The sequence below is a fragment of the Thamnophis elegans genome, chromosome 1 (genome assembly GCF_009769535.1).
Source record: "Thamnophis elegans isolate rThaEle1 chromosome 1, rThaEle1.pri, whole genome shotgun sequence".
Lineage (NCBI taxonomy): Eukaryota > Metazoa > Chordata > Lepidosauria > Squamata > Colubridae > Thamnophis > Thamnophis elegans.
This window is the reverse complement of record NC_045541.1, coordinates 170,747,453-170,770,714: the sequence shown is the minus strand read 5'-3', so window position 1 is coordinate 170,770,714 and position 23,262 is coordinate 170,747,453. Positions and strand designations below refer to the sequence as shown.

The window sequence follows — 23,262 nt, the reverse complement described above, 5'->3', positions numbered from 1 at the left end:
ATCCGTTTAAGGGAAGGAAGCCGGGTGGAGGGGAAGGAGAGGCGGAAGGGGTGGCGCTTGGTTCAAATCTTGCCTGCAGGGCGGACGGACGCCTTTTCGGGCTGCGGAGAGAGCCAGACTTTTCTCCCGCGTTGGGAAGGTTCGTCAAGACCGAGGCAGGTATGGATGCACGTGTGGATCTGCCCCGCGTCCGCAAACCCTTTCTTTGCTTTCTTTTGCTTTCGCTTATATTGCATTCCTTCCCCCCCCCGCCCCCAGCAAAAGCACGATCGCCGGCTCTCTTTAATCCGGTGTTGCAATCGAGAGCAGCGCCTCTTGCAGCTGGATTTCCGCTGTCTTCTGTCCCAATCAGCCCCCCTTGCCGGGAGTAGTAAAGGCGTAGTAGAGGAGCAACGTAGTAAAGGCAGAGTAGAAGGAACAGGGGCTCCAAACGGCCCCTTGAGGGATGAAGGGCACAAAGAAAAAGAAATGCTTTCCGCCTAGGATCGGGGGCCCCCCCGCCCCCCCCGTGCGCTTTTCTTCGTGAGATTGCCAACCAGGTCGGGGAAAATGCGCCCGACCTCCCTCGCCACCTTTCCTACTCCGGGTCGGTGGATTGAGCCGGTTTACCTCCGTGGTGTGGAAAGTTTCTACAAGGTGGTTTTCTGCGATTGTTAAATAGCTGTGAATATCCGTCTTGCGGAGGCGGTTTGGAAACAGGCGGTTGTGTTACTTTCCTGACCTTCAGGCGATCTTTCCAAAACCCTGGTTCTCACCCTTGGCAACTTTTTAAGATGGGTGGACTTCAACTCCCAGAATTCCCCAACCAGCAGCTGTTGTTGTCCCGTCCCCCCATCTTAAAAGTAGGTTGGGAAACACTGTTTTAAAGAATCAACATTTCTGTTGCTTTGTTATTTTTTTTTCATGATCCCCGACAGAGCTAACAGCATTGGCAAAATGATTTTGGCTGCTGATTGAAATAGTACAAAGATTTATTTATTTTTAACTTGGATGTCAGCGATCTTTAGAACATATGGAAATGTGGTCCTGGGACCCCTGAAGATCACAAAATCAAAATTATTTGCCAGCTTATTAAACAATTCCCATCAAACTGTCATGAGAAGCAGCAGTGGCCGCAGTTTTAATTTTCAGTATGGTAAATATCAATAAATACAACGTATATAAATAAAACCTCTGGCTGCAAGGCAATCAAATCGGTCAGTCTTAGAGGAGATCAACCTTGACTGGTCTTCAGAAGGCCAGATCCTGAAGAGGAAACTCAAATACTTTGGCCACCTAAGGAGAAGGGAGGACTCACTGGAGAAGAGCCTCATCCGGGAAAGATTGAGGGCAAAAGAAGAAGGGGACAATAGAGAATAAGGTGGCTGGATGGAGTCACCGAAGCAGTAGGCCTGAGCTTCAATGAATTCCAGAGGATGGTGGAGGACAGGAAGGCCTGGAAGAACATTGTCCATGGGGACGCGATGAGTCGGACAGACTTCGCAACTAACAACAAAAAAGGGGTTTTCTGAAATTTTTATAAGGGGGAAAAGTCCTGAGAGCGAGCGCCGTGCAAGCAATTGTGGGTGTACCTAGGTACACCCACATTACACCTATCCTCCGTGAGCTGCACTGGCTGCCCATTGGTCTCCAGACACGCTTCAAGGTGCTAGTTGTTACTTTTAAAGCCCTACATGGCATCGGACCTGGCTACCTGAGAGACTGCCTCCTGCCAATTACCTCCCAAAGACCGATTAGATCGCACAGACTAGGCCTTCTCCGGATTCCATCTGCCGGCCAATGTCGGCTGGCGACTCCCCGGGGGAGAGCCTTCTCTGTTGCAGCTCTGGCCCTCTGGAACGATCTCCCCATTGAGATCCGGACCCTTACTACCGGCCTTCCGTAAAGCAACTAAGACCTGGCTGTTCCGGCAGCCTGGGCTGTTGAAGTATCCAGCCCCACTTTAAGGTATGAATGTTGCTGTAATTTTAAATTGTTGTATTGTTTATATATTTCCCCTCCCTTTTTTATTGTAAGCCGCCCAGAGTCTTCTGAGAGTGGGCGGCATACAAAACTAATAAATACAAATACAATACAAATGAGAGAAGAGAGGTCAAGAAACACCATAAAAGCACCCCCCACCCACCTTCTCAAACATGATGGGTTGTACATCTGGTCATCTCAAAATCCCAGCCTGGTAGCTCTGCATTCTTGTCAGACAGCCAAGATGGTGGAGGATGACGAGAGTTATAGTTGAACAATCTGGAGGACAGCCGACTTGGGAATGTTGTTGCTTAATACGTTTCCAGATTTCCTTGGCACTGGGGTGGAGCTGTATTGGGAAAGAGGGTTGCTGAGTTTCTATATCTCTTGCAAGTCCAGGAAATCTGAATGGATTTTCCTGCCTTCATTCACAGTTGTTGAGTTTCACACAGCAAACTGAAACCAGGTTAACAAATATGGTTTGCTTTCTTGTAACTGCTGGTATACTCAGTGTTGACATAGGCTGCCAGGTCGGGGCTGCATAAATCTAGACAACATCTAATCATTTTTTGAGTTTAGTAACCTAGAACTAATATGCCTGGTTAATACAAAGTTCCCACAACCTCTTAAACGGTGTTTGGATTCCCGTTGTGTGTTGCTCTGCCAACTATTCAACTTAGCGTAGTCTAGTGCATTAAGTCAGTGAGTATATATTTATACTTTATATGGCCGCTTCTATTTATCTCAATGCTATTTATTGTGTTCTTCATAAGTGCCAAGTTTGGAGTTTTGGCACTTATCCTATCTTGTGTACACACAATTCAAAAGAACCTTGTGAGCTTCAGCAGATTGTTGTTTTGTGTTTTAAAGATGACAAATGTATTGCTACTAAGTGACTTATTATCTATCCTAGCCTTCCATATTACCCCGTACTGCCTGGGGCCCAGTGGTGGGATTCACTTCCCTTGGCTACCGATTTGCAAATGTGAGCGCGCTCGTATGCGCAGACGGTCGTGCATTACGTCGGGAGGGGCGGAGCTTCCAGCAGCTGCTGCTACCGGTTCACTCAAACCAGTAAGAACCAGCTGTATACCACCTCTGCTGAGGCCTCTTTAATACTCACTAGTAACCCTATTTTTCAGGTAGTGAGTCCTGACGGTGAGTTAGGGCAATCAGGAAATTCACCACAGAAGTTTTGGCTAACTTAAGATTGCAGGCTAAATTCTCTGTATTCTGGAGCAGCAACGTAGAATCAATCCAAACCAACATCCTGGTGGAGTCTCATTTCTAACATGATGGAGGGAATAAGATTTTCTCTGAAAAGCCTGGCTGAGTTCCACTTAGAAATACACAAAGAATTTCCTGTAGCTGGAACTCATCTTGAAAATGTGATCATTTCAAAGAACTATTAAGAAGACAGAAGTCTGATTATTCCAAGCCTGAGTTTTGTCTTTTAAGTAACAAGACGTGATTTGGGTATGCTGGAAGCGGAGAGCACAAAGATTTTTTTACTTTTCCGATGACCCGTATCTACTTCTCCTTGTTTAAAAACTGAGCTATTAAAATACTTCCCCTCCTCTTTGTTGCAGGATCATCTACTAGGGATAAAGGGAAAATCCATAAAACCCACATGGTCGTTAAATAGCCATTAATTTTGCTTGTTGGAAGCCCCATAAGAAGGTCACAGATGGTGATCCTGTTACCCTGGGATGCAGCAACCATCAGAAATACTGGATCTCAAGTGGATCTCAAGTGTCCAAATTTTGCTCACATGACCATGGGGATTATGTGATAGCAACAGCACAAAGACTTATATAGTGCTTCACAGTGCTTTTACAGCCCTCTCTAAGCAGTTTACAGAGTCATCATATTACCCCCAACAGTCTGGGTTCTCAATTTACCAACCTCGGAAAAGATAGAAGGCTGAGTCAACCTTGAGCCTGGTGATCAGAGGTGGTATTCAGCCAGTTGTGACAGGTTCTGGAGAACAGATAGCAGAAATTTTGAGTAGTTCAGAGAACCAATTGGCTGGCCCCGCCCCTGCTGCCTCCCAGCTGAGCAGCTTTTGTTGCCCTGAACAGGAGAACGGAGCTGGAAAGCAGGTTAGTGGGGTGGGGAGGGAATGGGGATTTTGCAGTATCCTTCATCTGCCACGCCCAACAAGCCACACCACGCCATGCCCACAGAACCAGTAGTAAAAGAAATTGAATCCCATCAATGCTGGTGATGTTTGTAAGTGCAAGGACTAGTCACTTTTTGAACTCTATCATAACTGGTCACTAATCAAATGATTATAAGTTGATAATTACCTGTAATGGTTGGATAATTAATGGATCATGTGAACGCAACCAAAGAATCCAGGTTTAAGGATCTTGATCTGCACATAATTCACATGTAATGGTGCCTAAATAAGTGTACATGTGCTGGAAGTTTTCAAATCTTCCTCTAACCCCAGATGTAGTGAGTCAATCTAGTATAGGTAGTCCTCGACCTGCGACCACAACTGAGCCCAGAATTTATGTTGCTAAGTGAGAAATTTGTTAAGCGAGTTTTGCTCCATTTTACAACTGTTCATGTCACAGTTGTTAAGTGAATCACTGCAGTTGCTAAATTAGTGACACATTTGTTAAGTGAATCTGGCTTCCCCATTGACTTTGCTTGTTAGAAGGTCACAAAAGATGATCACATCCCGGGACATGGAAAACCGTCATAAATATGAAGCAGTTGTCAAGCAGCCACATATAAATCGCGTGATCCTGGGGATGCTGCAAATGTCATAAGTATGAAAAATGTTCATAAGTCACTTTTTTTCAGTGCCGTTGCAACTTTGAATGGTCAGTAAATGAATGTTGTAAATTGAGGACTACCTGTAGTGAGACAGGAAGAATAACTGCTAATTATGGTAGATTGTTCCCCTCTTGTCAATATGGGAACTCATCCAGAGAAGCCAAGAGAATTGATTATAGCGTAATTTTTAAATTATTATTCATGGGAATAAGCAACAATCAATGACCTGACATGCATTATGTGGCTATTGGATTAAGAGCTGTTTCGCAGTAGAACTTGTGTGCCACTAAACTCAGTTTAAACTGAGATGGGGCAGCCATCTCTCAGCTATGCTATTGATAGGCGCTTAACCTGGATGACCGTGAGGCTCCCTTCTACTCTGTCACTCCGGTGGGACTTTAACTTACAAAATAAGGCGAGAAGGGTAATCTCTCCCCCCCGCCACTTTAAACTGGCTCTTTCTGCCAGTCTTCCCTTCCCCCTTCAACTTTGCTGCTGTTTTGGGGTCCTGCAGCCAAAGGCCACACAGCCTCTTCCAAACAGTTTAAATCAATGTTTCTCAACCTTGGCAACTTGAAGATGTCCGAACTTCAACTCCCAGAATTCCCCAGCCAGCATTTGCTGGCTGGGGAATTCTGGAAGTCTGGACATCTTCAAGTTGCCAAGGTTGAGAAACACTGGTTTAAATGGCAGAGGAAGTGGCCCTTCTATATAAATAAGATTACTGGGTTTTTTAAAAAAATTTTAATTCCACTTTTCAGTGGCTTTTTGGTGGAGCGCAGCTGTCCCGCCAATGCACTTCAATAGCATTACTCATCGAGGTTTTGCATCAGTTCAAGCGAATTGAGGAACTTCGAGCTTGAGGGTTGGTAGGGGGGGAAAAAAACCCCAACCACTTTGTACTCTTCCTCTGCCACTTTTAAAATCTTTTGCCTCTGCTGTCCATCCGGCATTTTGAACGTGTTTTTGTAAATTGATCCGCTTTGCCTGCTTATCATCTCTGTAGATCAGGATTTGTCAACCTTGCAAAATTGCTTTAAGCTTTTCAGTTCCCAGAATTTCCCAGCCATTAAGGGGAATGGCTTTGTGGTTTGTTTATTTAATTAATTTTTTTATGCTGCCCGTCTCCCCTATAAGGCCACGGAACCACAGACTCTGGGCAGCTTACAAATTATGTAATTTGATTAAGTTTCATTTCTCCTGTCGGCACAGCTGGGATTCAAGAATGAAAACTCACCTATTTTTTACAACAGGGGTCTCCAACCTGTGGGCCGTAGCCCACTACCGGGCCACGGCCTAATTGCCACCAGGCTATGTGAGTGGCTGAGCGGTACACGTGGGTCCATGCACGGGCACAGGCCCACTATTACAAGACTTGTTGCAGGCTCTTGGAGCCCCACTTGCTGGAAATGCTGCGGACATTTGGTGGCCTGTCAGCAGAGTCGGATGATGAGAAGGTTGGGGAGGAACTTGGGCCAGTTCTGGAGTCTGGAGAAGGCTCTGATGGGTGCTCTGCGTCGGACACAGAGATAGAGCCGGGGCCATCCGACATTTCCCAGCCACCGGAAAGGCAGCTGCCTTTGGAGGCTGATATGAGTGAGGAGGAAGAAACAGCTGCGGCTTGTTCCAGATGCACATATGTGCAGAGCAGTTCAGGGAGGTGAATAACGGAGGACAAGGAGTTGACTCAGAGGCAAAGCACACGTGGATGCTGAATGGCCCTCTCGGCAGGGGGAATAAATAGAAGGAAAGGGCAGTGGTTGTCGGTAGGAGACAACAGTTCGTATTGCTGAAGATTTGTTCATGGTGTTTTGTGCCACAAGACTGCTTGCCAGAATTTTAATTGCAACCTTTTGGCTGGGAACTCACAAGGAACTGATAAGGTCTTTATTACAGTTACTCCTTGCAGGACTCCTGCCTGGAGGGTTTTGGTGGGCGCCTCCCTGTAGCCCCGCCTGTTGCAGGGACTCCAGGGGCCTTCCCTTCTGTCTCTGGGATGGACCTTAAGGCCACTTGCCTTTTTGTATGAGCTGCTCCAGCTTCTTGTGTCTTCACCTTTCATACTTAGAGGGTTTGGAAGACTTGTGACCACCCTCTGGCCTCCAGCTCCCGCCCTGGGGGAAAGGTGTTTTTTCTTTTCTCTAGCCTTTGTCCCCCCACCCCCCTTCTGGACAGCCTCTGGGATGGTCACTAACCATGGTGATCCTCTGCCCCCTCTAGTGGGGCTGCTGACTGTTGCTGCAGGTACTTGAGTCCTGCCAGTCTCCTCGTTACCGCAGGTTGCCACCATCTTGGAACACATGGCTCCTCCCAGCTTCAAAATGGCACCCGTGCAGGAGACAAAGAGCGCCTCTTTAAATCTTTTCTGGCGGCTTGTGCTCCAAGGAGCTGCCGTGCGCCTCTGCCGCCGGTTTTTCCTTCTTCTGCCTCTTTCTGGCGCCGCTAGAGGCTTGGCTCTGCCCGTGGACCCTGTCCAATGAGGTGGGCCATGTGGACAATTTGGGAAGCCACGGTTCGCTGCTCAACCCAGCGGGTTGAGTTCCTGCGGCGAGGCTCACCTTCTGGGCGGGAATGCAGCACTGCCCTCGTTTGCCGGTGGCCCAATTCGTGCTCCGCGGTGCTTGAGGAAGCCGCGGCTCGCCGCTTGACCCTATGGGGAGCGGCGGAGCGTTCCGGTGCCGCTGGCATCTATGCAGCAGAACTTGCCTTTGGAAGCAAGTTTTCTGCTTGCCCGGCAGTTTCCTTTTCTGAGTGATACTTGTCTCGTTCAGATGCCTGGGCAGCGTGCTGCCCCCAAAGGGGCTTTTGGCAGAGCTTTCTTTTGCTCGGGGAGCTGTCCAGTTCCCAGTTCGCGTGCAGCTGCTGCTGTAGGGAGATGATTATCCTTTTCTTTCTTTAAATTCATCAAAATATCAGGAAGGCAAACCGTCCAGTTGAGGGACTGAGTCGATAACTGGGCAGGTGCGTGGTGGACCAGGGCGTATCCCAAGAGCTTATCTGACTCAGTCCAATCAACGAGAGGATAAGGTCAACCCATCCTGGATGTTCCTCCCCTCACTATGGAGAAAGGCGCACTCGCACGTGCATGCATGCACACGTGCACACATGTCTGTTCCTCCCACAAAATCAATCCCCTCTTTCCCCCCTCCCCACCCACTCTGGGCCGCCCAAATGGGAAAGGTTGGGGAACTCTGTTTTACAGGAGCATTTTTTTGTGTCTTGTCTCCTGGCAGCTACCTAGACAAGTAAATGCTATTTTCTTAGCAACTTTTCCAGAAGTAGTTTGTCACGGGCTTCTTCCTTAGGCCAAGATAGAAAAACTGGCCTAAAGTCTCCCAGCTGGATTAGAACTCATGCTCTCCTGATTACTAATCCAGCCTTTTTCATCACTTAGACTAGTGTTTCTCAACCTTGGCAACTTTACAATAGACGCCAACTCCCCAAATTCTCCATCAGCTGGGTGAATCTGAGAGTTGAAGTCCAGGCATCTTAAAGTTGTCAAGGCTGAGAAATACTGCACTAGTTCAAATTGGCACACAGGGACACCTACAGTGTGGCCCTTTTGTTCTCAAGGTGTGTTCATAACCATCTATCTTTGGAACTTACGTTTTTATATTTTATTGGTGCTGTAGCATGTGTCTCACAATAATTACTTTGCAATTAGTTTTTGTTTCAGAATAGAGTGGAGTAGAATAGAATAGAATAACAGAGTGGAAGGAACCTTGGAGGTCTTCTAGTCCAACCCCCTGCTTAGGCAGGAAACCCTACACCACTTCGGACAAATGGTTTATCCAACATCTTCTTAAAAACGTCCAGTGTTGGAGCATTCCAACTTCTGAAGGCAAGTTGTTCCACTGGTTAATTGTTCTAACTGTCAGGAAATTTCTCTTTAGTTCTAGTTGCTTCTCTCCTTGATTAGTTTTCCACCCATGGCTTCTTGTTCTACCCTCAGGTGCCTTGGAGAATAGTTTCGACTCCCTCTTCTTTGTGGCAGCCCCTGAGATGCTGGAACACTGCTATCATGTCTCCCCTAGTCCTTCTTTTCATTAAACTAGACATATCCAAGTTTCTGATGTTTTTGGGTGGTGGCAGTTTTCTCTGTATAAAATAAACCTCATGTACAGCATCCAGAGAACCACAGATGTGGGGCTTGCTTGGAACAGAGTCAATAAACAAATGTGTGCCTGGTCAGCAGCTCGAGAGAAATTCTGCTGTCCCTGTTTACGTCGGGATTGCTCCTTCCTGAATTTCTCATTGGTGTTATTCAAACTCAGAGTCAGTTTGGTATAGTGCAAAGGTCTGTGCAAAGATTTGTGGACCTTCAACCTCCCAAAAATTCCCCAGCCAGCATAGTTGCAATGGAGCATGGCCAGACCCCTGATGTAGTGGAGAAGATGCTGGTCCGGAAACTGGAAAACCGTGAGTATTAGTCTCCCTTAGGCATGAAAACCATCAAATGACCTTTGAGATAATCCCCTATGTCAGCCAAACCTACCTCACAGGGTTGCTGTTGTGGAGAAATTGGTGGCAATCTTATGAGTTATCCAAAATCAAAGAGGAGGAGGATTTCAGAATGCACTGAATTACAAGCAAGTCAATTCCATGTGTTGTGTGACCCTGCAGGTATTGTGTGATGGAGAGCCAGTGTTAGAGTAGTGGTTAAGATGCTGGCCTAGAAAGCAAGAGACACCTTGCGTTTTCGTCCAGCAGCAGCTGGGTGACTTTGGGCCAATCACTTCTCTCTGCCCAGCCCACTTTGCTGTGTTGCTGGGGGGGGGGTACAGAGGAGGATGAAGTCATATTATGTATGTTCACTGCCTTCAGCTTTGAATGTCTTATGTAATAAGGAGGAATAAAATATGTGGGTGGGTAGGTAGGTAGGTAGGTAGGTAGGTAGGTAGGTAGATAGATAGATAGATAGATAGATAGATAGATAGATAGATAGATAGATAGATAGATAGATAGATAGATGAAGATAGATAGATAGATAGATAGATAGATAGATAGATAGATAGATAGATAGATAGATAGATAGATTGTTGTTGTTAGTCCAACCCATCACGACCCCATGGGCAATGTTCCTCCAGGCCTTCCTGTTCTCTATCATCCTGCTTTGGTGACTCCATTCAGGCACCTCATTCTTTGTTGTCCCCTTCTTCTTTGCCCTCAATCGTTCCCAGCATTAGGGCTCTTTTCCAGTGAGTCGCTCTTTCTTCATTAGGTGGCCAAAGTGTTTGAGTTTCATCTTCAGGAGATGATAGGTGATAGATAGATAGATAGATAGATAGATAGATAGATGGATAGATAGATAGATAGATAGATAGATGATAGATAGATAGATAGATAGATAGATAGATAGATAGATAGATAATAGACAGACAGACAGATAGACAGATTTGCAAATTTGCAGATGATACCAAGATGGCAGGGATAGCCAACACTCCAGAAGACAGGCTTAAGATACAGAAGGATCTTGACAAACTTGAACATTGGGCACTATCTAACAAAATGAATTCAATGGTGAAAAGAATAAGGTTCTACATTTAGGCAAGAAAACGAAATGCACAGGTACAGTATAGGTGGTACCTTGCTTATAATAGTAACTGTGAGAGGGATCTTGGAGTCCTAGTGAACAACATTTTAACTATGAGCCAGCCGTGTGCGGCAGCTGCCAAAAAGCCAACACAGTTCTAGGCTGCATAAACAGAGGGATTGAATCAAGATCATGTGAAGTGTTAATACTACTTTATAAAGCCTTGGTAAGGCCACATTTGGACTACTGCATTCAGTTTTGGTCGCCACGATATAGAAAAGATGTGGAGACTCTAGAAAGAGTACAGAGAAGAGCAACAAAGATGATTAGGGACTGAAGACTAAAACATATGAAGAATGGTTGCAGGAACTGAGTATGTCTAGTTTAATGAAAAGAAGGTCTAGGGGAGACATGATAGCAGTCTTCCAATATCTCAGGGGTTGCCACAAAGAAGAGGGAGTCAAACTATTCTCCAAGGCACCTGAGGGTAGAACAAGAAGCAATGGGTGGAACTAATCAAGGAGAGAAGCAACTTAGAACTGAGGAGAAATTTCCTGACAGAACAATTAATCAGTGGAACAGAATTTGCCTCCAGAAGTTGTGAATGCCCCACACTGGAAGTCTTTAAGAAGATGTTGGATAGCCATTTGTCTGAAATGGTGTAGGGTTCCTGCCTAAGCAGGGGCTGGTCTAGAAGACCTCCAAGGTCCCTTCCAGCTCTGCTATTGTATTGTATAATTGACTATGGAATGGGTCCATAGTCCACTGAGCAGTGGCAGTCTATCTTAGTTACCACATCATGCAAGAAGGGAAGGATATTGCTTTTAATCCTGCTTATGCATTTCCTGGAAACCTCAGGCCCAGCACCAAACTGACTGTAAACTGAGATATGTTTTTTTTTTCTACCCCCATTTAATCTTCATAATACAGGTTTTGTTTGTTTCCGAACTTATAGTCTTCCTTTCCTTCAGCAGCTCAAATGACACTCCTCCCTATTTCTTTTCCTATTACCACAACCCTATAAGGTAGGTTAAGCCCAGCTCTGCCTTCTTCAACATCCCGTAATGTCAGCTGGCCAAGCTCTTCGATGTTGCTGTGGATTATGGATGATTGGAATCAGCCTTTCTGGAGGGAAGGGGAGAGAGAGAGAACTTGCTTGGGAAAGACTGAGCTAAATTGTAGCGAACAAGTTCATTTCGGAGGAAAATTAGTAATTTGTTGTCTTGAGCTTCAAAAGGAGTTCTTTTGCTCTCTTCTCCTTTTTGCAAGTTGGGTTGTAAACACTCACTGGATTTCCGCTTTCTTAACAGAACTGAAATGGGTGCTAACAGGATGTGGTGATGGCAGCCTCTGAGTGGTTTCTGAGTAATATGAGAGTCACAGCATCTGTCTTCATGCCGTCTTCTCCATACTTGCTCCCACATTGCATTCTGATGAGAGTGTTCTGACCTAGCCTACCCCAAAAAAGCACGAAGCAGATTCCTGGTCCCAGGAAATTTTATTAAACAAATGTGAATTCCTCTCATTCACATTCAGCAAAAGCCTGGTAAGCAGTCTTTCAAAGGCAAATTTATGACCACAGACCTTATCTTGCTTGGAAAGCTGCCATGTAAATATTTTCCAAATGCAGTGCTGTGCAAGGAAAAGACTGGGCACAGAGTCTCTGAGATTCACGGACAGATCTCCACACTCCTGAAACAAATGAATACGAACGAATTGTTCCTGCAAAAAGCCACTCCCCTTTCACTCCTCTTTTATTCCCTATGGGAGGGGGCATTCACCATTCAGCTTTACTCCAAAGCTGACCCTGATTTCTTAGCTGTTCTTTTCTTCTAGCAGCTCTGTGCATGCGTACACTGGGAACAGGCTCCAGCTGTTCCTCTGCCTCACTGCTGTCTAGCTCCGAAGGCAGCTGAGAACTGCCAGACGGCCCTGCCCCTCTCTCTGCCTCTGACACAGAGCCCTCGTCCGAGCCTTCAGCAGCCACCAGGACTGGCCCATGTTCCTCCCCAACCCTCCTCACTGTCCGACTCTGCTGCTAGCTCCACTGGCAGGCCATAACAGAGAGGCCTTTGGAGAATTAGGGAAGCCTTCTCGAAATGTGGCTTTTTGGATAGGATTGGGTAAAGAATTCGTTGGGATTTTTATACATATAACCAATAGGTCCGTCCCGTCCCCCCAAACAGGGTAAGTGGAATATCCAACATTAGGAGGTATCTTATCTGTCCATACCAGTTTGTGGAGAGGAGAAACTGGCCCCTTGGGGCTTTCTTACAGAGGTCTGTTTGGCAGCCAACGGAGGCAGTCCAAAGAGAACTTGGATTGATTGGGGTTGGGTCTACATCCAGGGCTGAGAAACAGATAAGGAAACTCCATATTCAGAGGAAGTCTATCTGTAGTAGGAGTGAACTTTAGGCTCGGCTCTACTCACATGTCCTGGCAAGCAACCCATGGTGGATACCAAATGCTAGACGAGAAGGACTTTGGATATGACTATCTTCAGATACATACAGAGCCCAAGAAAATTATCCAAGGGGGCAAGATTCTTAAAAGGCCACTGAATGGGAAGCAATTAAAGGAAACTTAAGGTTTAGGTTTCGTTTATTTATATGCCGCCCTATTCCCAGCGGACTCAGGGCGGCCTCACAAACCCAAAAGGGGAAGGGAACACAAGAACTACAATACAAGCATTTAAATACCAACAGACACACATCGAGAGGGGAAGGGAACTCATCAACCCCAGGCGTTGCCGACACAGCCAGGTTTTAAACGGCTTTTTGGAAGGCCTGGAGAGAGGTGAGGGTCGAATCTCTGCGGGAGTTCGTTCAATGCCAGATGGCATTGGCTGGTAGACGGAACCCGGAGGAGGCCAACCCTGTGTGATCTAATGGGGTCTTTGGAGGTAATTGCAGCAGGCGGTCTCTCAAGGAATTAAATAGCTGGTTTTAGAAGGGATGGGAAGAAGAGGTACCTTCTTGTTACACCTCCTCTCCTTTTTAAAAATCTCAATCCAGCTCCCCTCACAGTTATTACCCTCCAGAGTAATTTCTATTATTTTGATTGAGTGTTATGCGCAGAGAGTTGGGGATGTATGAAGCTTAAAGCAATGAAGATTCTTCAAGTCAGAGAAGATTCTAAGAAATCAGAGTCTCCCTTTTTCTCTTTAAATATGATGCTGAGAACTCTTTCCTTCTTGCACACGTCATTCATAGTACGGCTAGTTCTCCACTTATGACCAGTAACTTACTGACAATTCAAAGGTAACAAGGCCTTCCCCACAGCTACTTTATGACCCGGTTCCAAAGTTATGATGGCCACACCCCTGCAGTCACGTGACCACGTGACCATTTTATTATTTTATTTTCTGAAACCAGTTTTTTGGCAAAAAAAAAAACAAACCCCACCCATATCAATACAATACAAAAGCAGAGTTGGAAGGGACCTTGGAGGTCTTCTGATCCAACCCCCCCTCCCCCCCCCCCAGGCAGGAAACCCTATACCGTTCCAGACAAATGCTATCCAGCATCTTCTTAAAGACTTCCAGTGTTGGGGCATTCACAACTCCTGGAGGCAAGTGGTTCCACTGATTAATTATTCTAACTGTCAGAAATTTCTCCTCAGTTCTAAGTTGCTTCTCTCCTTGATTGGTTTCCACCCATTGCTTCTTGTTCTACCCTCAGGTGCCCTGGAGATAGCTTGACTCCCCCTTCTTTGTGGCAACCCCTGAGATATTAGGAAGACTGCTATCATGTCTCCCCTAGTCCTTCTTTCTATTAAAACTAGACATACCCAGTTCCTGCAACCGTTCTTCATATGTTTTAGTCTCTAGTCCCCTAATCATCTTTGTTGCTCTTCTCTGCACTCTTTCTAGAGTCTCCACATCTTTTTTACATCGTGGCGACCAAAACTGAATGCAGTATTCCAAGTGTGGCCTTACCAAGGCATTATAAAGTGGTATTATCAAACAATGGGTTTGCTTTTACGATCACAGTATTTGTTTTAAAAGGTTGTGAAATTGGATCAGTCACATGGCTGACCCACTTTATGACCGTCACAAGTTACAACTCCATAAGCAGGCTCTATTAGGATCATAAAGAGCTACCTCTATTGCTGCTATGTATGCTTCTCAAACTTGCATTTCCACAAAGGCAAGGTTTTTTTGACTCAGGCGTCAAAAAATACTGCTGAATTCTACCTTGTTTTTTTAAATGGGAAGTTTGAAGAGAATTTAAAAGAAGTGCCCGAAGAACCAAATTTTAGCATTATTTTGAGACTGTCCTTTTTTAGATTTCTTTCTTTTCCCACTTCCCTCAACTTCTTGTATACATTTTTTGTCTTGCAGATTGTAGTTCACCAGTGGGATTCGAAAGGAGACTTAAAGGTTGTTGGTTGTAGCAGTCACACCCCTGGAGGGAACGTGGTGGTGGATTTCTAGATCTCAGAAACTTTGGGGAACCAGGGATGGCCAATCCTTTGAAACAAGTTTTTAACAAGGATCGGACCTTCCGGCCCAAACGGAAATTTGAACCCGGACACAGCGCTTCGAGCTTCACAAAAAGGCCAGGCATCCCTTAATGCTGGGCTGGATTTAAAGCTGGCTGTGAATCTCCCTCACGATGAGGAGCTGAACGATTGGGTGGCTGTTCATGTGGTGGACTTCTTCAACCGCATCAACCTCATTTACGGGACAATCAGTGATTATTGCACAGAAAAATCCTGCCCGGTCATGTCCGGCGGTCCAAAGTACGAGTATCGGTGGCAGGATGAGAAATACCGCAAGCCCACTGCCCTTTCTGCACCTAAATACATGAACCTTCTCATGGATTGGATTGAAGTGCAGATCAACAACGAGGACCTCTTCCCTACAAATGTCGGTGAGTTAGCAATAGCAATAGCAGTTAGACTTATATACCACTTCATAGGGCTTTCAGCCCTCTCTAAGCGGTTTACAGAGTCAGCATATCACCCCCACAGTCTGGGTCCTCATTTTTACCCACCTTGGAAGGATGGAAGGCTGAGTCAACCCTGAGCCGGTGAGATTTGAACCGCTGAACTGCAGATAGCAGTCAGCTGAAGTGGCCTGCAGTACTGCACTCTACCCACTGCGCCACCTCGGCTCTTTGGAGTTGGAGGGGAAGGGATTGAAAAAGCCTGGGATAAAAATTACAAATTTGATCAGAAAAGGAACATGAGCCCAGGGGTGGGATTCAGCCGGTTTGGACCGGTTTGGGCAAACCGGTAGCTCCCATGATCAGCTGAGAGCGAACCGGTTCTCTCCGACAATCAGGTGGCCTGCCCGCCCTTGAGCTTTACTTAACTATATCCTCTCAGCTGATTAGCGTGGCAAAGCGGATTGCCCGCACCTCGGGCTGTGTTACCCCCCCAAGAAGTAACTGGAAGGTAAGTTTGGCGTCGGGTGCGGGCGCACGCAACACCTAATCACCAAGCCGTTGTTAAACTGGCAGGATCCCACCACTGCATGAGCCTATATGGAGTGGTGCCACGGCAAAAATGGCTAACACAATGTCATTGGAATTACAAGTTCAGATAGTCCTCGACTTCACAATAGTTCATTTAGTGACTGTTCAAAGTTACAACGGCACTAGAAAAGTGACTTATGGGGAAAAGGGCTTAGAAACTTTGTCAACTAATTTTATTTAGAATATGTTATAAAGGTTTAAGGCTATTGGATGACTGTGTAATAATGAATGAAATGCCATTAGGTGGTTGTGTTTTTTAACTATGGATTATTCTCGGCGAAAGGACACCAAAACAATTTCAGTCAAATGAGAACTATGATATGTTGAAAGTAGGACTCATTAAAACTTTGACACTTGACATGAATGTAAGAAATGACTGTGGAAGAGATGGCACGAAAGCTAATTACCGTATATACTCGAGTATAGGCCGACCCGAATATAAGCCGAGGCACCTAATTTTACCACAAAAAACTGGAAAAGTTATTGACTCGAGTATAAGCCTAGGGTGGGAAATGCAGCAGCTACCGGTAAATTTCAAAAATAAAAATAGATACCAATAATGTTTTGAGTATTTATTTCAAAGAAAGAACAGTAAACTAGCGGTGTATTCAATGAATACTTCACTCACCTCATGATGCTGATGTCCCGCTGTGATGATGATGTCCCGTGCAGCCGCGGGAGCGATGTCCCGCCTCCTATGACACACGGCACAGTGATTCCTATCATTGGATCACTGTACCAGAGGAGGTGGGACATAGCTATGTGGCTGCTTGCCATAACAAGGAGGAGGTGGGACATCGTTGCAGAGCGGCAAGAGGGGGGAGGAAGGGGAATCATAAGACAGCCCTGCATTACATTAGAACGTGAGGAGGGGGGATGGTGCGGTGCGCGCTGCGCGGCAAACTGACACAGAGGGAGGGGAAACTCACAGGGGCGCCGGGCCATTCACGAGCCTCACCCAGCAGCATGGCCCCGCCCCCTTTTTCCTCCTCCATTTCGGGCAAATTTTTCACTGACTTGAGTATAAGCCGAGTCGGCTTTTTTCAGCCCAAAAAGTGGGCTGAAAACTAGGCTTATACTTGAGTATTACAGTATAACCAATTGACACACTTTCTACAAGATGTAATGTAAGATGATTATTTGTGTGTGTGTTGTTGTTTAATAATTTTTTTTTTTTAAAGTACAAAATAATCATAGTGATGACAGTGGAGGAATCCAGATCTTCTAGGTCAGTGTTTCTCAACCTTGGCGACTTTAAGTCCTGTGGACTTCAACTCCCAGAATCCTCCAGCCAGCTGGCTGGGGAATTCTGGGAGTTGAAGTCCACAGGACTTAAAGGTCGCCAAGGTTGAGAAACACTGTTCTAGGTGAACCATCCTGTCGAGCAGATTCAGTATCAAATAAAGACTCTTGAAGACCACTTAAAAAAAAAAAAAGTGACAGGACTGTTTTTCACACAACCCTTACAGCATTCCCATGGTTACATGAACAAAACTCAGATGCTTGGGAATTGGTTTCATGTTTATGACGGTTGCGGTATCCTGTGGTCAGGTGATCGCCTTCTGCGACCTTATGACAAGCAAAGTCAGGGGAAGCCTGCTTCACTTAACAACAGTGTTGTTAACAACTGCAGTGATTCACTTAACATTGTGGCCAGAAGATCATAAAATGGGGCAAAATTCACTTAACGAATGTCTCACTTAGCAATAGGAATTTTGGACTCAACTGTGATCCTCTAACTTACAACCACAACTGGGATCAGAATTTGCTAAACAAGGCAGTGGTTAAATAGCTCACCCTTGATTTCACTATACTTTTTGCCACAGTTGTTAAATGAATCATGCAGTTCTGGAGCAAATCATGTTTTTTTCTATTGACTTTGCTTATCAAGCTTGAAAGGATGCAGATGGTGACACTACGGCTGTCCTAAATAAATACCAGTTGCCAAGTGCCTGAATTCCAATCACGATAGGAGGGATGCTACAAAAGTCATAAGTGTGAGGACCGATCGTAAATCACTTTTCCGTGCCATTGTAACTTGAACAGTCACCAAATGAATTGTTGTAAGTCGAGGACTATCTGTAATCATTAAATTCTGCTTTTATGTTATGGTAATTAGATGTTGGGGTGATGAGCTCTCAGTTTGGATGCAGTGATGAAGTAGTACATACCGTATTTTTCGGAGTATAAGACGCTGTGAAATATAAGACACATCAAGCTTTTGGGGAGGAAAACAAGGGGGCGGAATCTGCTTCTGCCTCCCAGCAGTTTAGCCTCCTTGTAACAAACAGCAAATAGTACAGACAATATACATTGTTTGTAGTGTTTCATTTCAGACTATACTTGTACAGATGCTGTTAAAATTCATGTGCTTTCTGGAAGTATACATTATTCTCTTCTATTTAAAAGAAAATACAATAGCACTGGGCCTCTTCAGATGAAGCATTTATTTTAAAAAGCTTCTTCATTTTGTTAAGTTGTCTATAACAATAATAAAGCAGCCTTTAAAAATAAGTAATAATTTGAACATTCAATAGGTATTTATAGTTATTGACTTACCTTCTTGCAGCAAACAGCCTGATTAGCACAAGAAAAAAATTCTGCTTCTGCCTCCCAGCAAATTGCCTTGTGGAACAAACAGCAAGTTTCACTTTCAGTTTGAGCGGGCCTCCGATCATTAGCTGTTTCAGGCTGCAGGGATTGCTATAGCCTATTGCAGCCTCCGCAAGCCCCATTTCCCCCTTTGCTGCAAGGAGGTAAATTGCTGGGAGGCAGAGGCCAAAGGGTGGGGGACGGTGGGTGGGTGGGGCTACATTCAGTGTATAAGACGCACCCAAATTTTCACCCTCTTTTAGGGGGTTGGTGCGTCTTATACTCCGAAAAATACGGTACATGGGCTTGGTAGTATGTTCAGAAAAGTTAAGAAATGCAGGAATGATGTGATTGAAACTGTTTTTTAGGCATGTCACTGAAGAGGCCTATAGGAGGCTGAACAAATGCAACTGGTTGAGACTCTATATGTGAAACCTTTTTAAGTTTTTGGAAAAAAGGGTAAAAATAAAAACAGGTGGATTGACACCTAAATGTGCAGGGGCAGTTCTTAAGGAACTTAAGATTCCCAAAGAAAAAAATACTGGCTGAACATTGTGTAGAAGAAATTTCTGAACAATGAAAACCATTCAGGAGTGGAGCCACTTACATATCTGCATTTTGAGTGCTGATTCCATTATGTGACACTGCGCAAAAGCTGTGGGGCCCCAAATGTTGTTTTTGTTTTTTTAATGGTTGCAATCTTGAGAGGATTCAGTTTCATGAGATTTTGATTATTCCTGAGATGGGTGGCTTTAGTTCAGGAGATGAAAAGGGGGAAAAAATGCTCAGCGGTTGAGAGTTGGACAGCAGACAAATTTCATAAATTAAATTATTAAAATTTCAAATCAAGATCGGATAACTGGGCAATATAATAACCCATGACGTTCCTTTTCAAATTTGGTAAGCTAGCATCCTCCTCCATTCCCTTCTCTTAATTCCACGCATGCCCCATCCTGCCTTTGCCCTCCGTGATGGCTGTTGATTGAAATCCAGTTGTCTTTGCTTCATCTTCTCTACAGCTGCCTTCACGCTCAGCTCTGGCTTGCTTAATTCTAGTCTGTTGACTAAGCTGCAATTGGCTGAATTCTCAGATTACTGTTCCAAACTCAGTTCATATCTTGGAAAAATCTTAAATTATAGTTGACTATTTTGAGTATATAACCTGAGTCTCCTTTTGTGGTAGCCTTTCCTTATTTTATTTCCTCTTCCCGGGTGCTGAAAAGGGATACTTCCAATTTTGGGAATATGCAACTTGCATAGTTAATATTAGCCTAGTCATCTAAATTGTCTGCTATCTTTCTTGTCATGGATATGATAAATTAGTTAAAGAAATAGAGGGAGAGAGGGAGGGAAGGAAGGAGATGGGAAGATATGGGAGGAAGGAAGAGAGGAGATGGGAGGAAGGGAGGAGATGGGAAGGAAGGAGAGGGAAGGATGCAAGGGAGGGAGGGAGGAGATGGGAAGGAGGAAGGGAGGATGCGAGGGAGGGAGGAGATGGGAAGGAGGGAGGGGAGGGAAGAAGGAAGGGAAGAGATGGGAAGGAGGAGAGGGAAGGGAAGAAGGAAGGGAGGAGATGGGAGGGAGGAGAGAGAAGGGAAGAAGGGAAGGAGGAGATGGGGAGGAGGGAGGAGAGGGAAGGATGCAAAGGAGGGAGGGAGGAGAGGGGAGGGAAGAAGGAAGGGAGGAGATGGGAAAGAGGGAGGAGAGGGGAAGGAGGAAGTAAGGAAGGAGATGAGAGGATGGGAGGGAAGGCAGGGAGGGAGAAGATGGGAAGAAGAAAAGGATAGAAGAAGGTTAATTGTCGTGCTCTTCCACAGGTACTCCATTTCCTAAGAACTTCCTCCAGGTGGTGAAAAAGATCCTCTCCCGTCTCTTCCGCGTCTTTGTCCACGTCTACATCCACCACTTTGATCGTATCGCCCAAATGGGCTCGGAAGCCCACGTGAATACATGCTACAAGCACTTCTACTATTTTGTAAAACAGTTCAATCTCATAGACAACAAGGAATTGGAGCCTCTGGTGAGTGCAGGGTCGGGGCTGCTTTTGCTGGCTTAGGGAGTCTTGGCTCAGATACCTGCTTGACAGGTATTTTGTAGGATGGAAAGCTCTCCGCCCTGAGCTCCCCAGATATTGCACACTTTCAGCAGTTCCTTCTTCAGGTTTCACCCTAGAACAGAGGGATTTGACAAACTTGGAAGAGTTTGGTCGTTTTAAGAGAAAAAAGGGTGCGCTTGTATTTAATGAAGAGCCACAAAATTCATTAGGGCGTGTTATTCTTAAAGCCTGGTATTTAATTTATTTAATCTCCCATTTCTTAATGGCTTACAATAAAACAATAAAAACATATCTTAAATAACCATTAAAAAATAAGGAAGATTACAAATAAATAAGACGAGAGAACAGTGTTTTTTTTAATGAATGTCAAAAGAATATATTGTACTATTCCCTTTCATTACTCTGATGCATAAAGTGCATGTCATCAACTTGAGGTTTTATTTACTTATTATTATGGCAATTAGGATTAGATATTTAACCAAGTTGTATAAACATTAATATCGCTGCAGAAAAAAAAGAGAAACAAGAATATATAGATATTTATTCCTTTTCACTACTCTGATGCATAAAATGCATGCCATCAACTTGAGGTTTTATGATGATTAGATGATTAGATGTTTAATAAAGTTGTATAAACATTAAAAAGAAAAGAGAAACAAGGAAGGAAAGGGAGGCACACCCAGGTGCTTTCCATCTGTAGCTGGACAATCCTTCCCACAGCTTTATGGTAGACAAGGTGGAATAAATGACCTCGGACTATTGACATTTATTCATTTTATTTATTTAGAACGTGTACGTGGCTATCTATCTTAGGTAATTCTAGGCAACGGTCAGCAAGAAAACAATAAAATCTCTATAGACAAAACAAAAAACAGAATGAAAATAGTCATGTAATAATGGAAACACTATATAACCTAATGTTTCTCAACCGTAACAACATAACAATGTCTGGACTTCAATCCCCAGAATTCCCCAGCCAATATGGTGACTGAGGGATTCTGGGAGTTGAAGTCCCCATTTCTGAGACGGATCCATAGATAAATGCCAAAGAGAGAAGACACATCTTCTGGGTTTCAGAAGACAATGTTGTTTTAACAGAATGCACCCGGAGTGCGCCACAAATACTACCTTGCAGGGCTGTAAAGGTGATAACCAGCAGCTTGAATTGCACCCAGAACTACCCTGACTATGTGATTGCTGAGAGATTGGGAAGGGGGGGGGGGGGGATTGATGTAAAAACTGGAAGAGATGCCCATTTAACCCTGGTGCTTGATGGCAGTGTGTTCTTCTGAACTCTGAACCCAGCACTGTTTTGGTGGATTGTCTTCTTTGGAATAGAAAGGAATTAAAATGGTGTACATTTCCATCAGGAGTGGGATTGAAAATTTTTAGCAACCTGCACGGTTGCTGGGGGGCGTGGCCTACTTGGCCTCCTCACAGGGGTGGGGGGCATTTTTGCCCTCCCCAGGCTGCAGAAACTATCCTTAAGCCTCTGGGAGGGTGAAAATGTCTTCCCCTGCACTCCGGAGGCCAGAAACAGGCTTGTTTCTGGAGATTCCAGTAGGCCTGTTTTTTGCACACCTCAGGCTCCAGAGGCTTTCCTCAAGCCTCCGGGAGGGCGAAACGGCCTCCCCTGGGCTCTGGAGGCCGGAAACCGGCCTATTCCCAGAACTTCCAGTAGGCTGTTTTTTTGCCCACCCAGAGCCTCCACACAGAACCTGTACTTACCTAGCATGATGAACAGACAGCGTGGATTTGTTTATTGACTCTGTTTCTAAGCAGCCCCACATCTGTGGTTCTCTGGATGCTGTACGTGAGGTTTATTTTATACAGAGAAAACTGCCACCACCAAAAACATCAGAAACTTGGATATGTCTAGTTTAAAGAAAAGAAGGACTAGGGGAGACATGATAGCAGTGTCCCAATATCTCAGGGCTGCCAAAGAAGAGGGAGTCAATTTATTCTCCAAGGGTAGAACAAGAAGCCATGGGTGGAAACTAATCAAGGAGAGAAGCAACTTAGAACTGAGGAGAAATTTCCTGACAGAACAATTAATCAGTGGAACCACTTGCCTCCAGAAGTTGTGAATGCCCCAACACTGAAAGTCTTTAAGACGATGTTGGATAGCCATTTGTCTGGAACAGTATAGGGTTTCCTGCCTAGGCAGGGGGTTGGACTAGAAGACCTCCAAGGTCCCTTCCAACTCTGCTATTGTATTGTATTGTATTACTACCTGTAGTAACCAGTGTTTTTTTTTTTTTTAAGAAAATGTGATATCTAAATGACATTTAAGTCTCCTGTCTTTGACAGAAGGACATGACTTCGCGGATGTGCCACTGACATCTTGGGAATCTGTCCGCCGTCTTTCAAGCCAATGCCGTCCGGATTGGGGACCATTCCTGCCCATCAGACAAGATCTTATGATCTGGAGGGACTTCCATTTTTATACATCTTTTTATTTTTTAAAAAAAAGAGCTTTCAGGAGCTCTGGTAATGAATTTTTTGTAAAATCACTCTGATTGGATGATTGAAGTATGTATGTTTGTTTAAGAAAGAAAAGGACCACCGCTAAATGTGATCCTTTAGATCTCCATGTCTTTCTTCTCACATCACATGGTTGGGGGGTGGAGAGGGGAGGCCGATTTGGAAGTGTTATTTTGAGGTTTTCCGCCCAAATCACCTGGGCTTCAGAAGACACCACGTATGGCACCTACGAAGGCGACCAATTTCAATGAGGAGAAATCCACTGACACACCTGTAAGTAGTTTTAGGAGTCTGCTTGGACCATGACTTGGAATCACCTGTGTTGCAAAAAAAATACAATAAAATTTTAGCACTTCTTTCACTTGAAA

General features: G+C 44.9%; 1 protein-coding gene across 1 annotated transcript; it reads left to right on the top strand.

Annotated features, from left to right (window-relative positions):
* The first annotated feature begins 62 nt into the window (after positions 1-62).
* Positions 63-23,262, top strand: MOB3A (MOB kinase activator 3A). Its single transcript, XM_032209965.1, is given in 7 exon segments — positions 63-159; positions 2,876-3,036; positions 14,625-14,813; positions 14,816-14,839; positions 14,842-15,156; positions 20,172-20,374; positions 22,721-23,262. Coding segments are annotated over 5 exon segments (642 nt in total). The 5' UTR covers positions 63-159; positions 2,876-3,036; positions 14,625-14,743; the 3' UTR covers positions 22,751-23,262.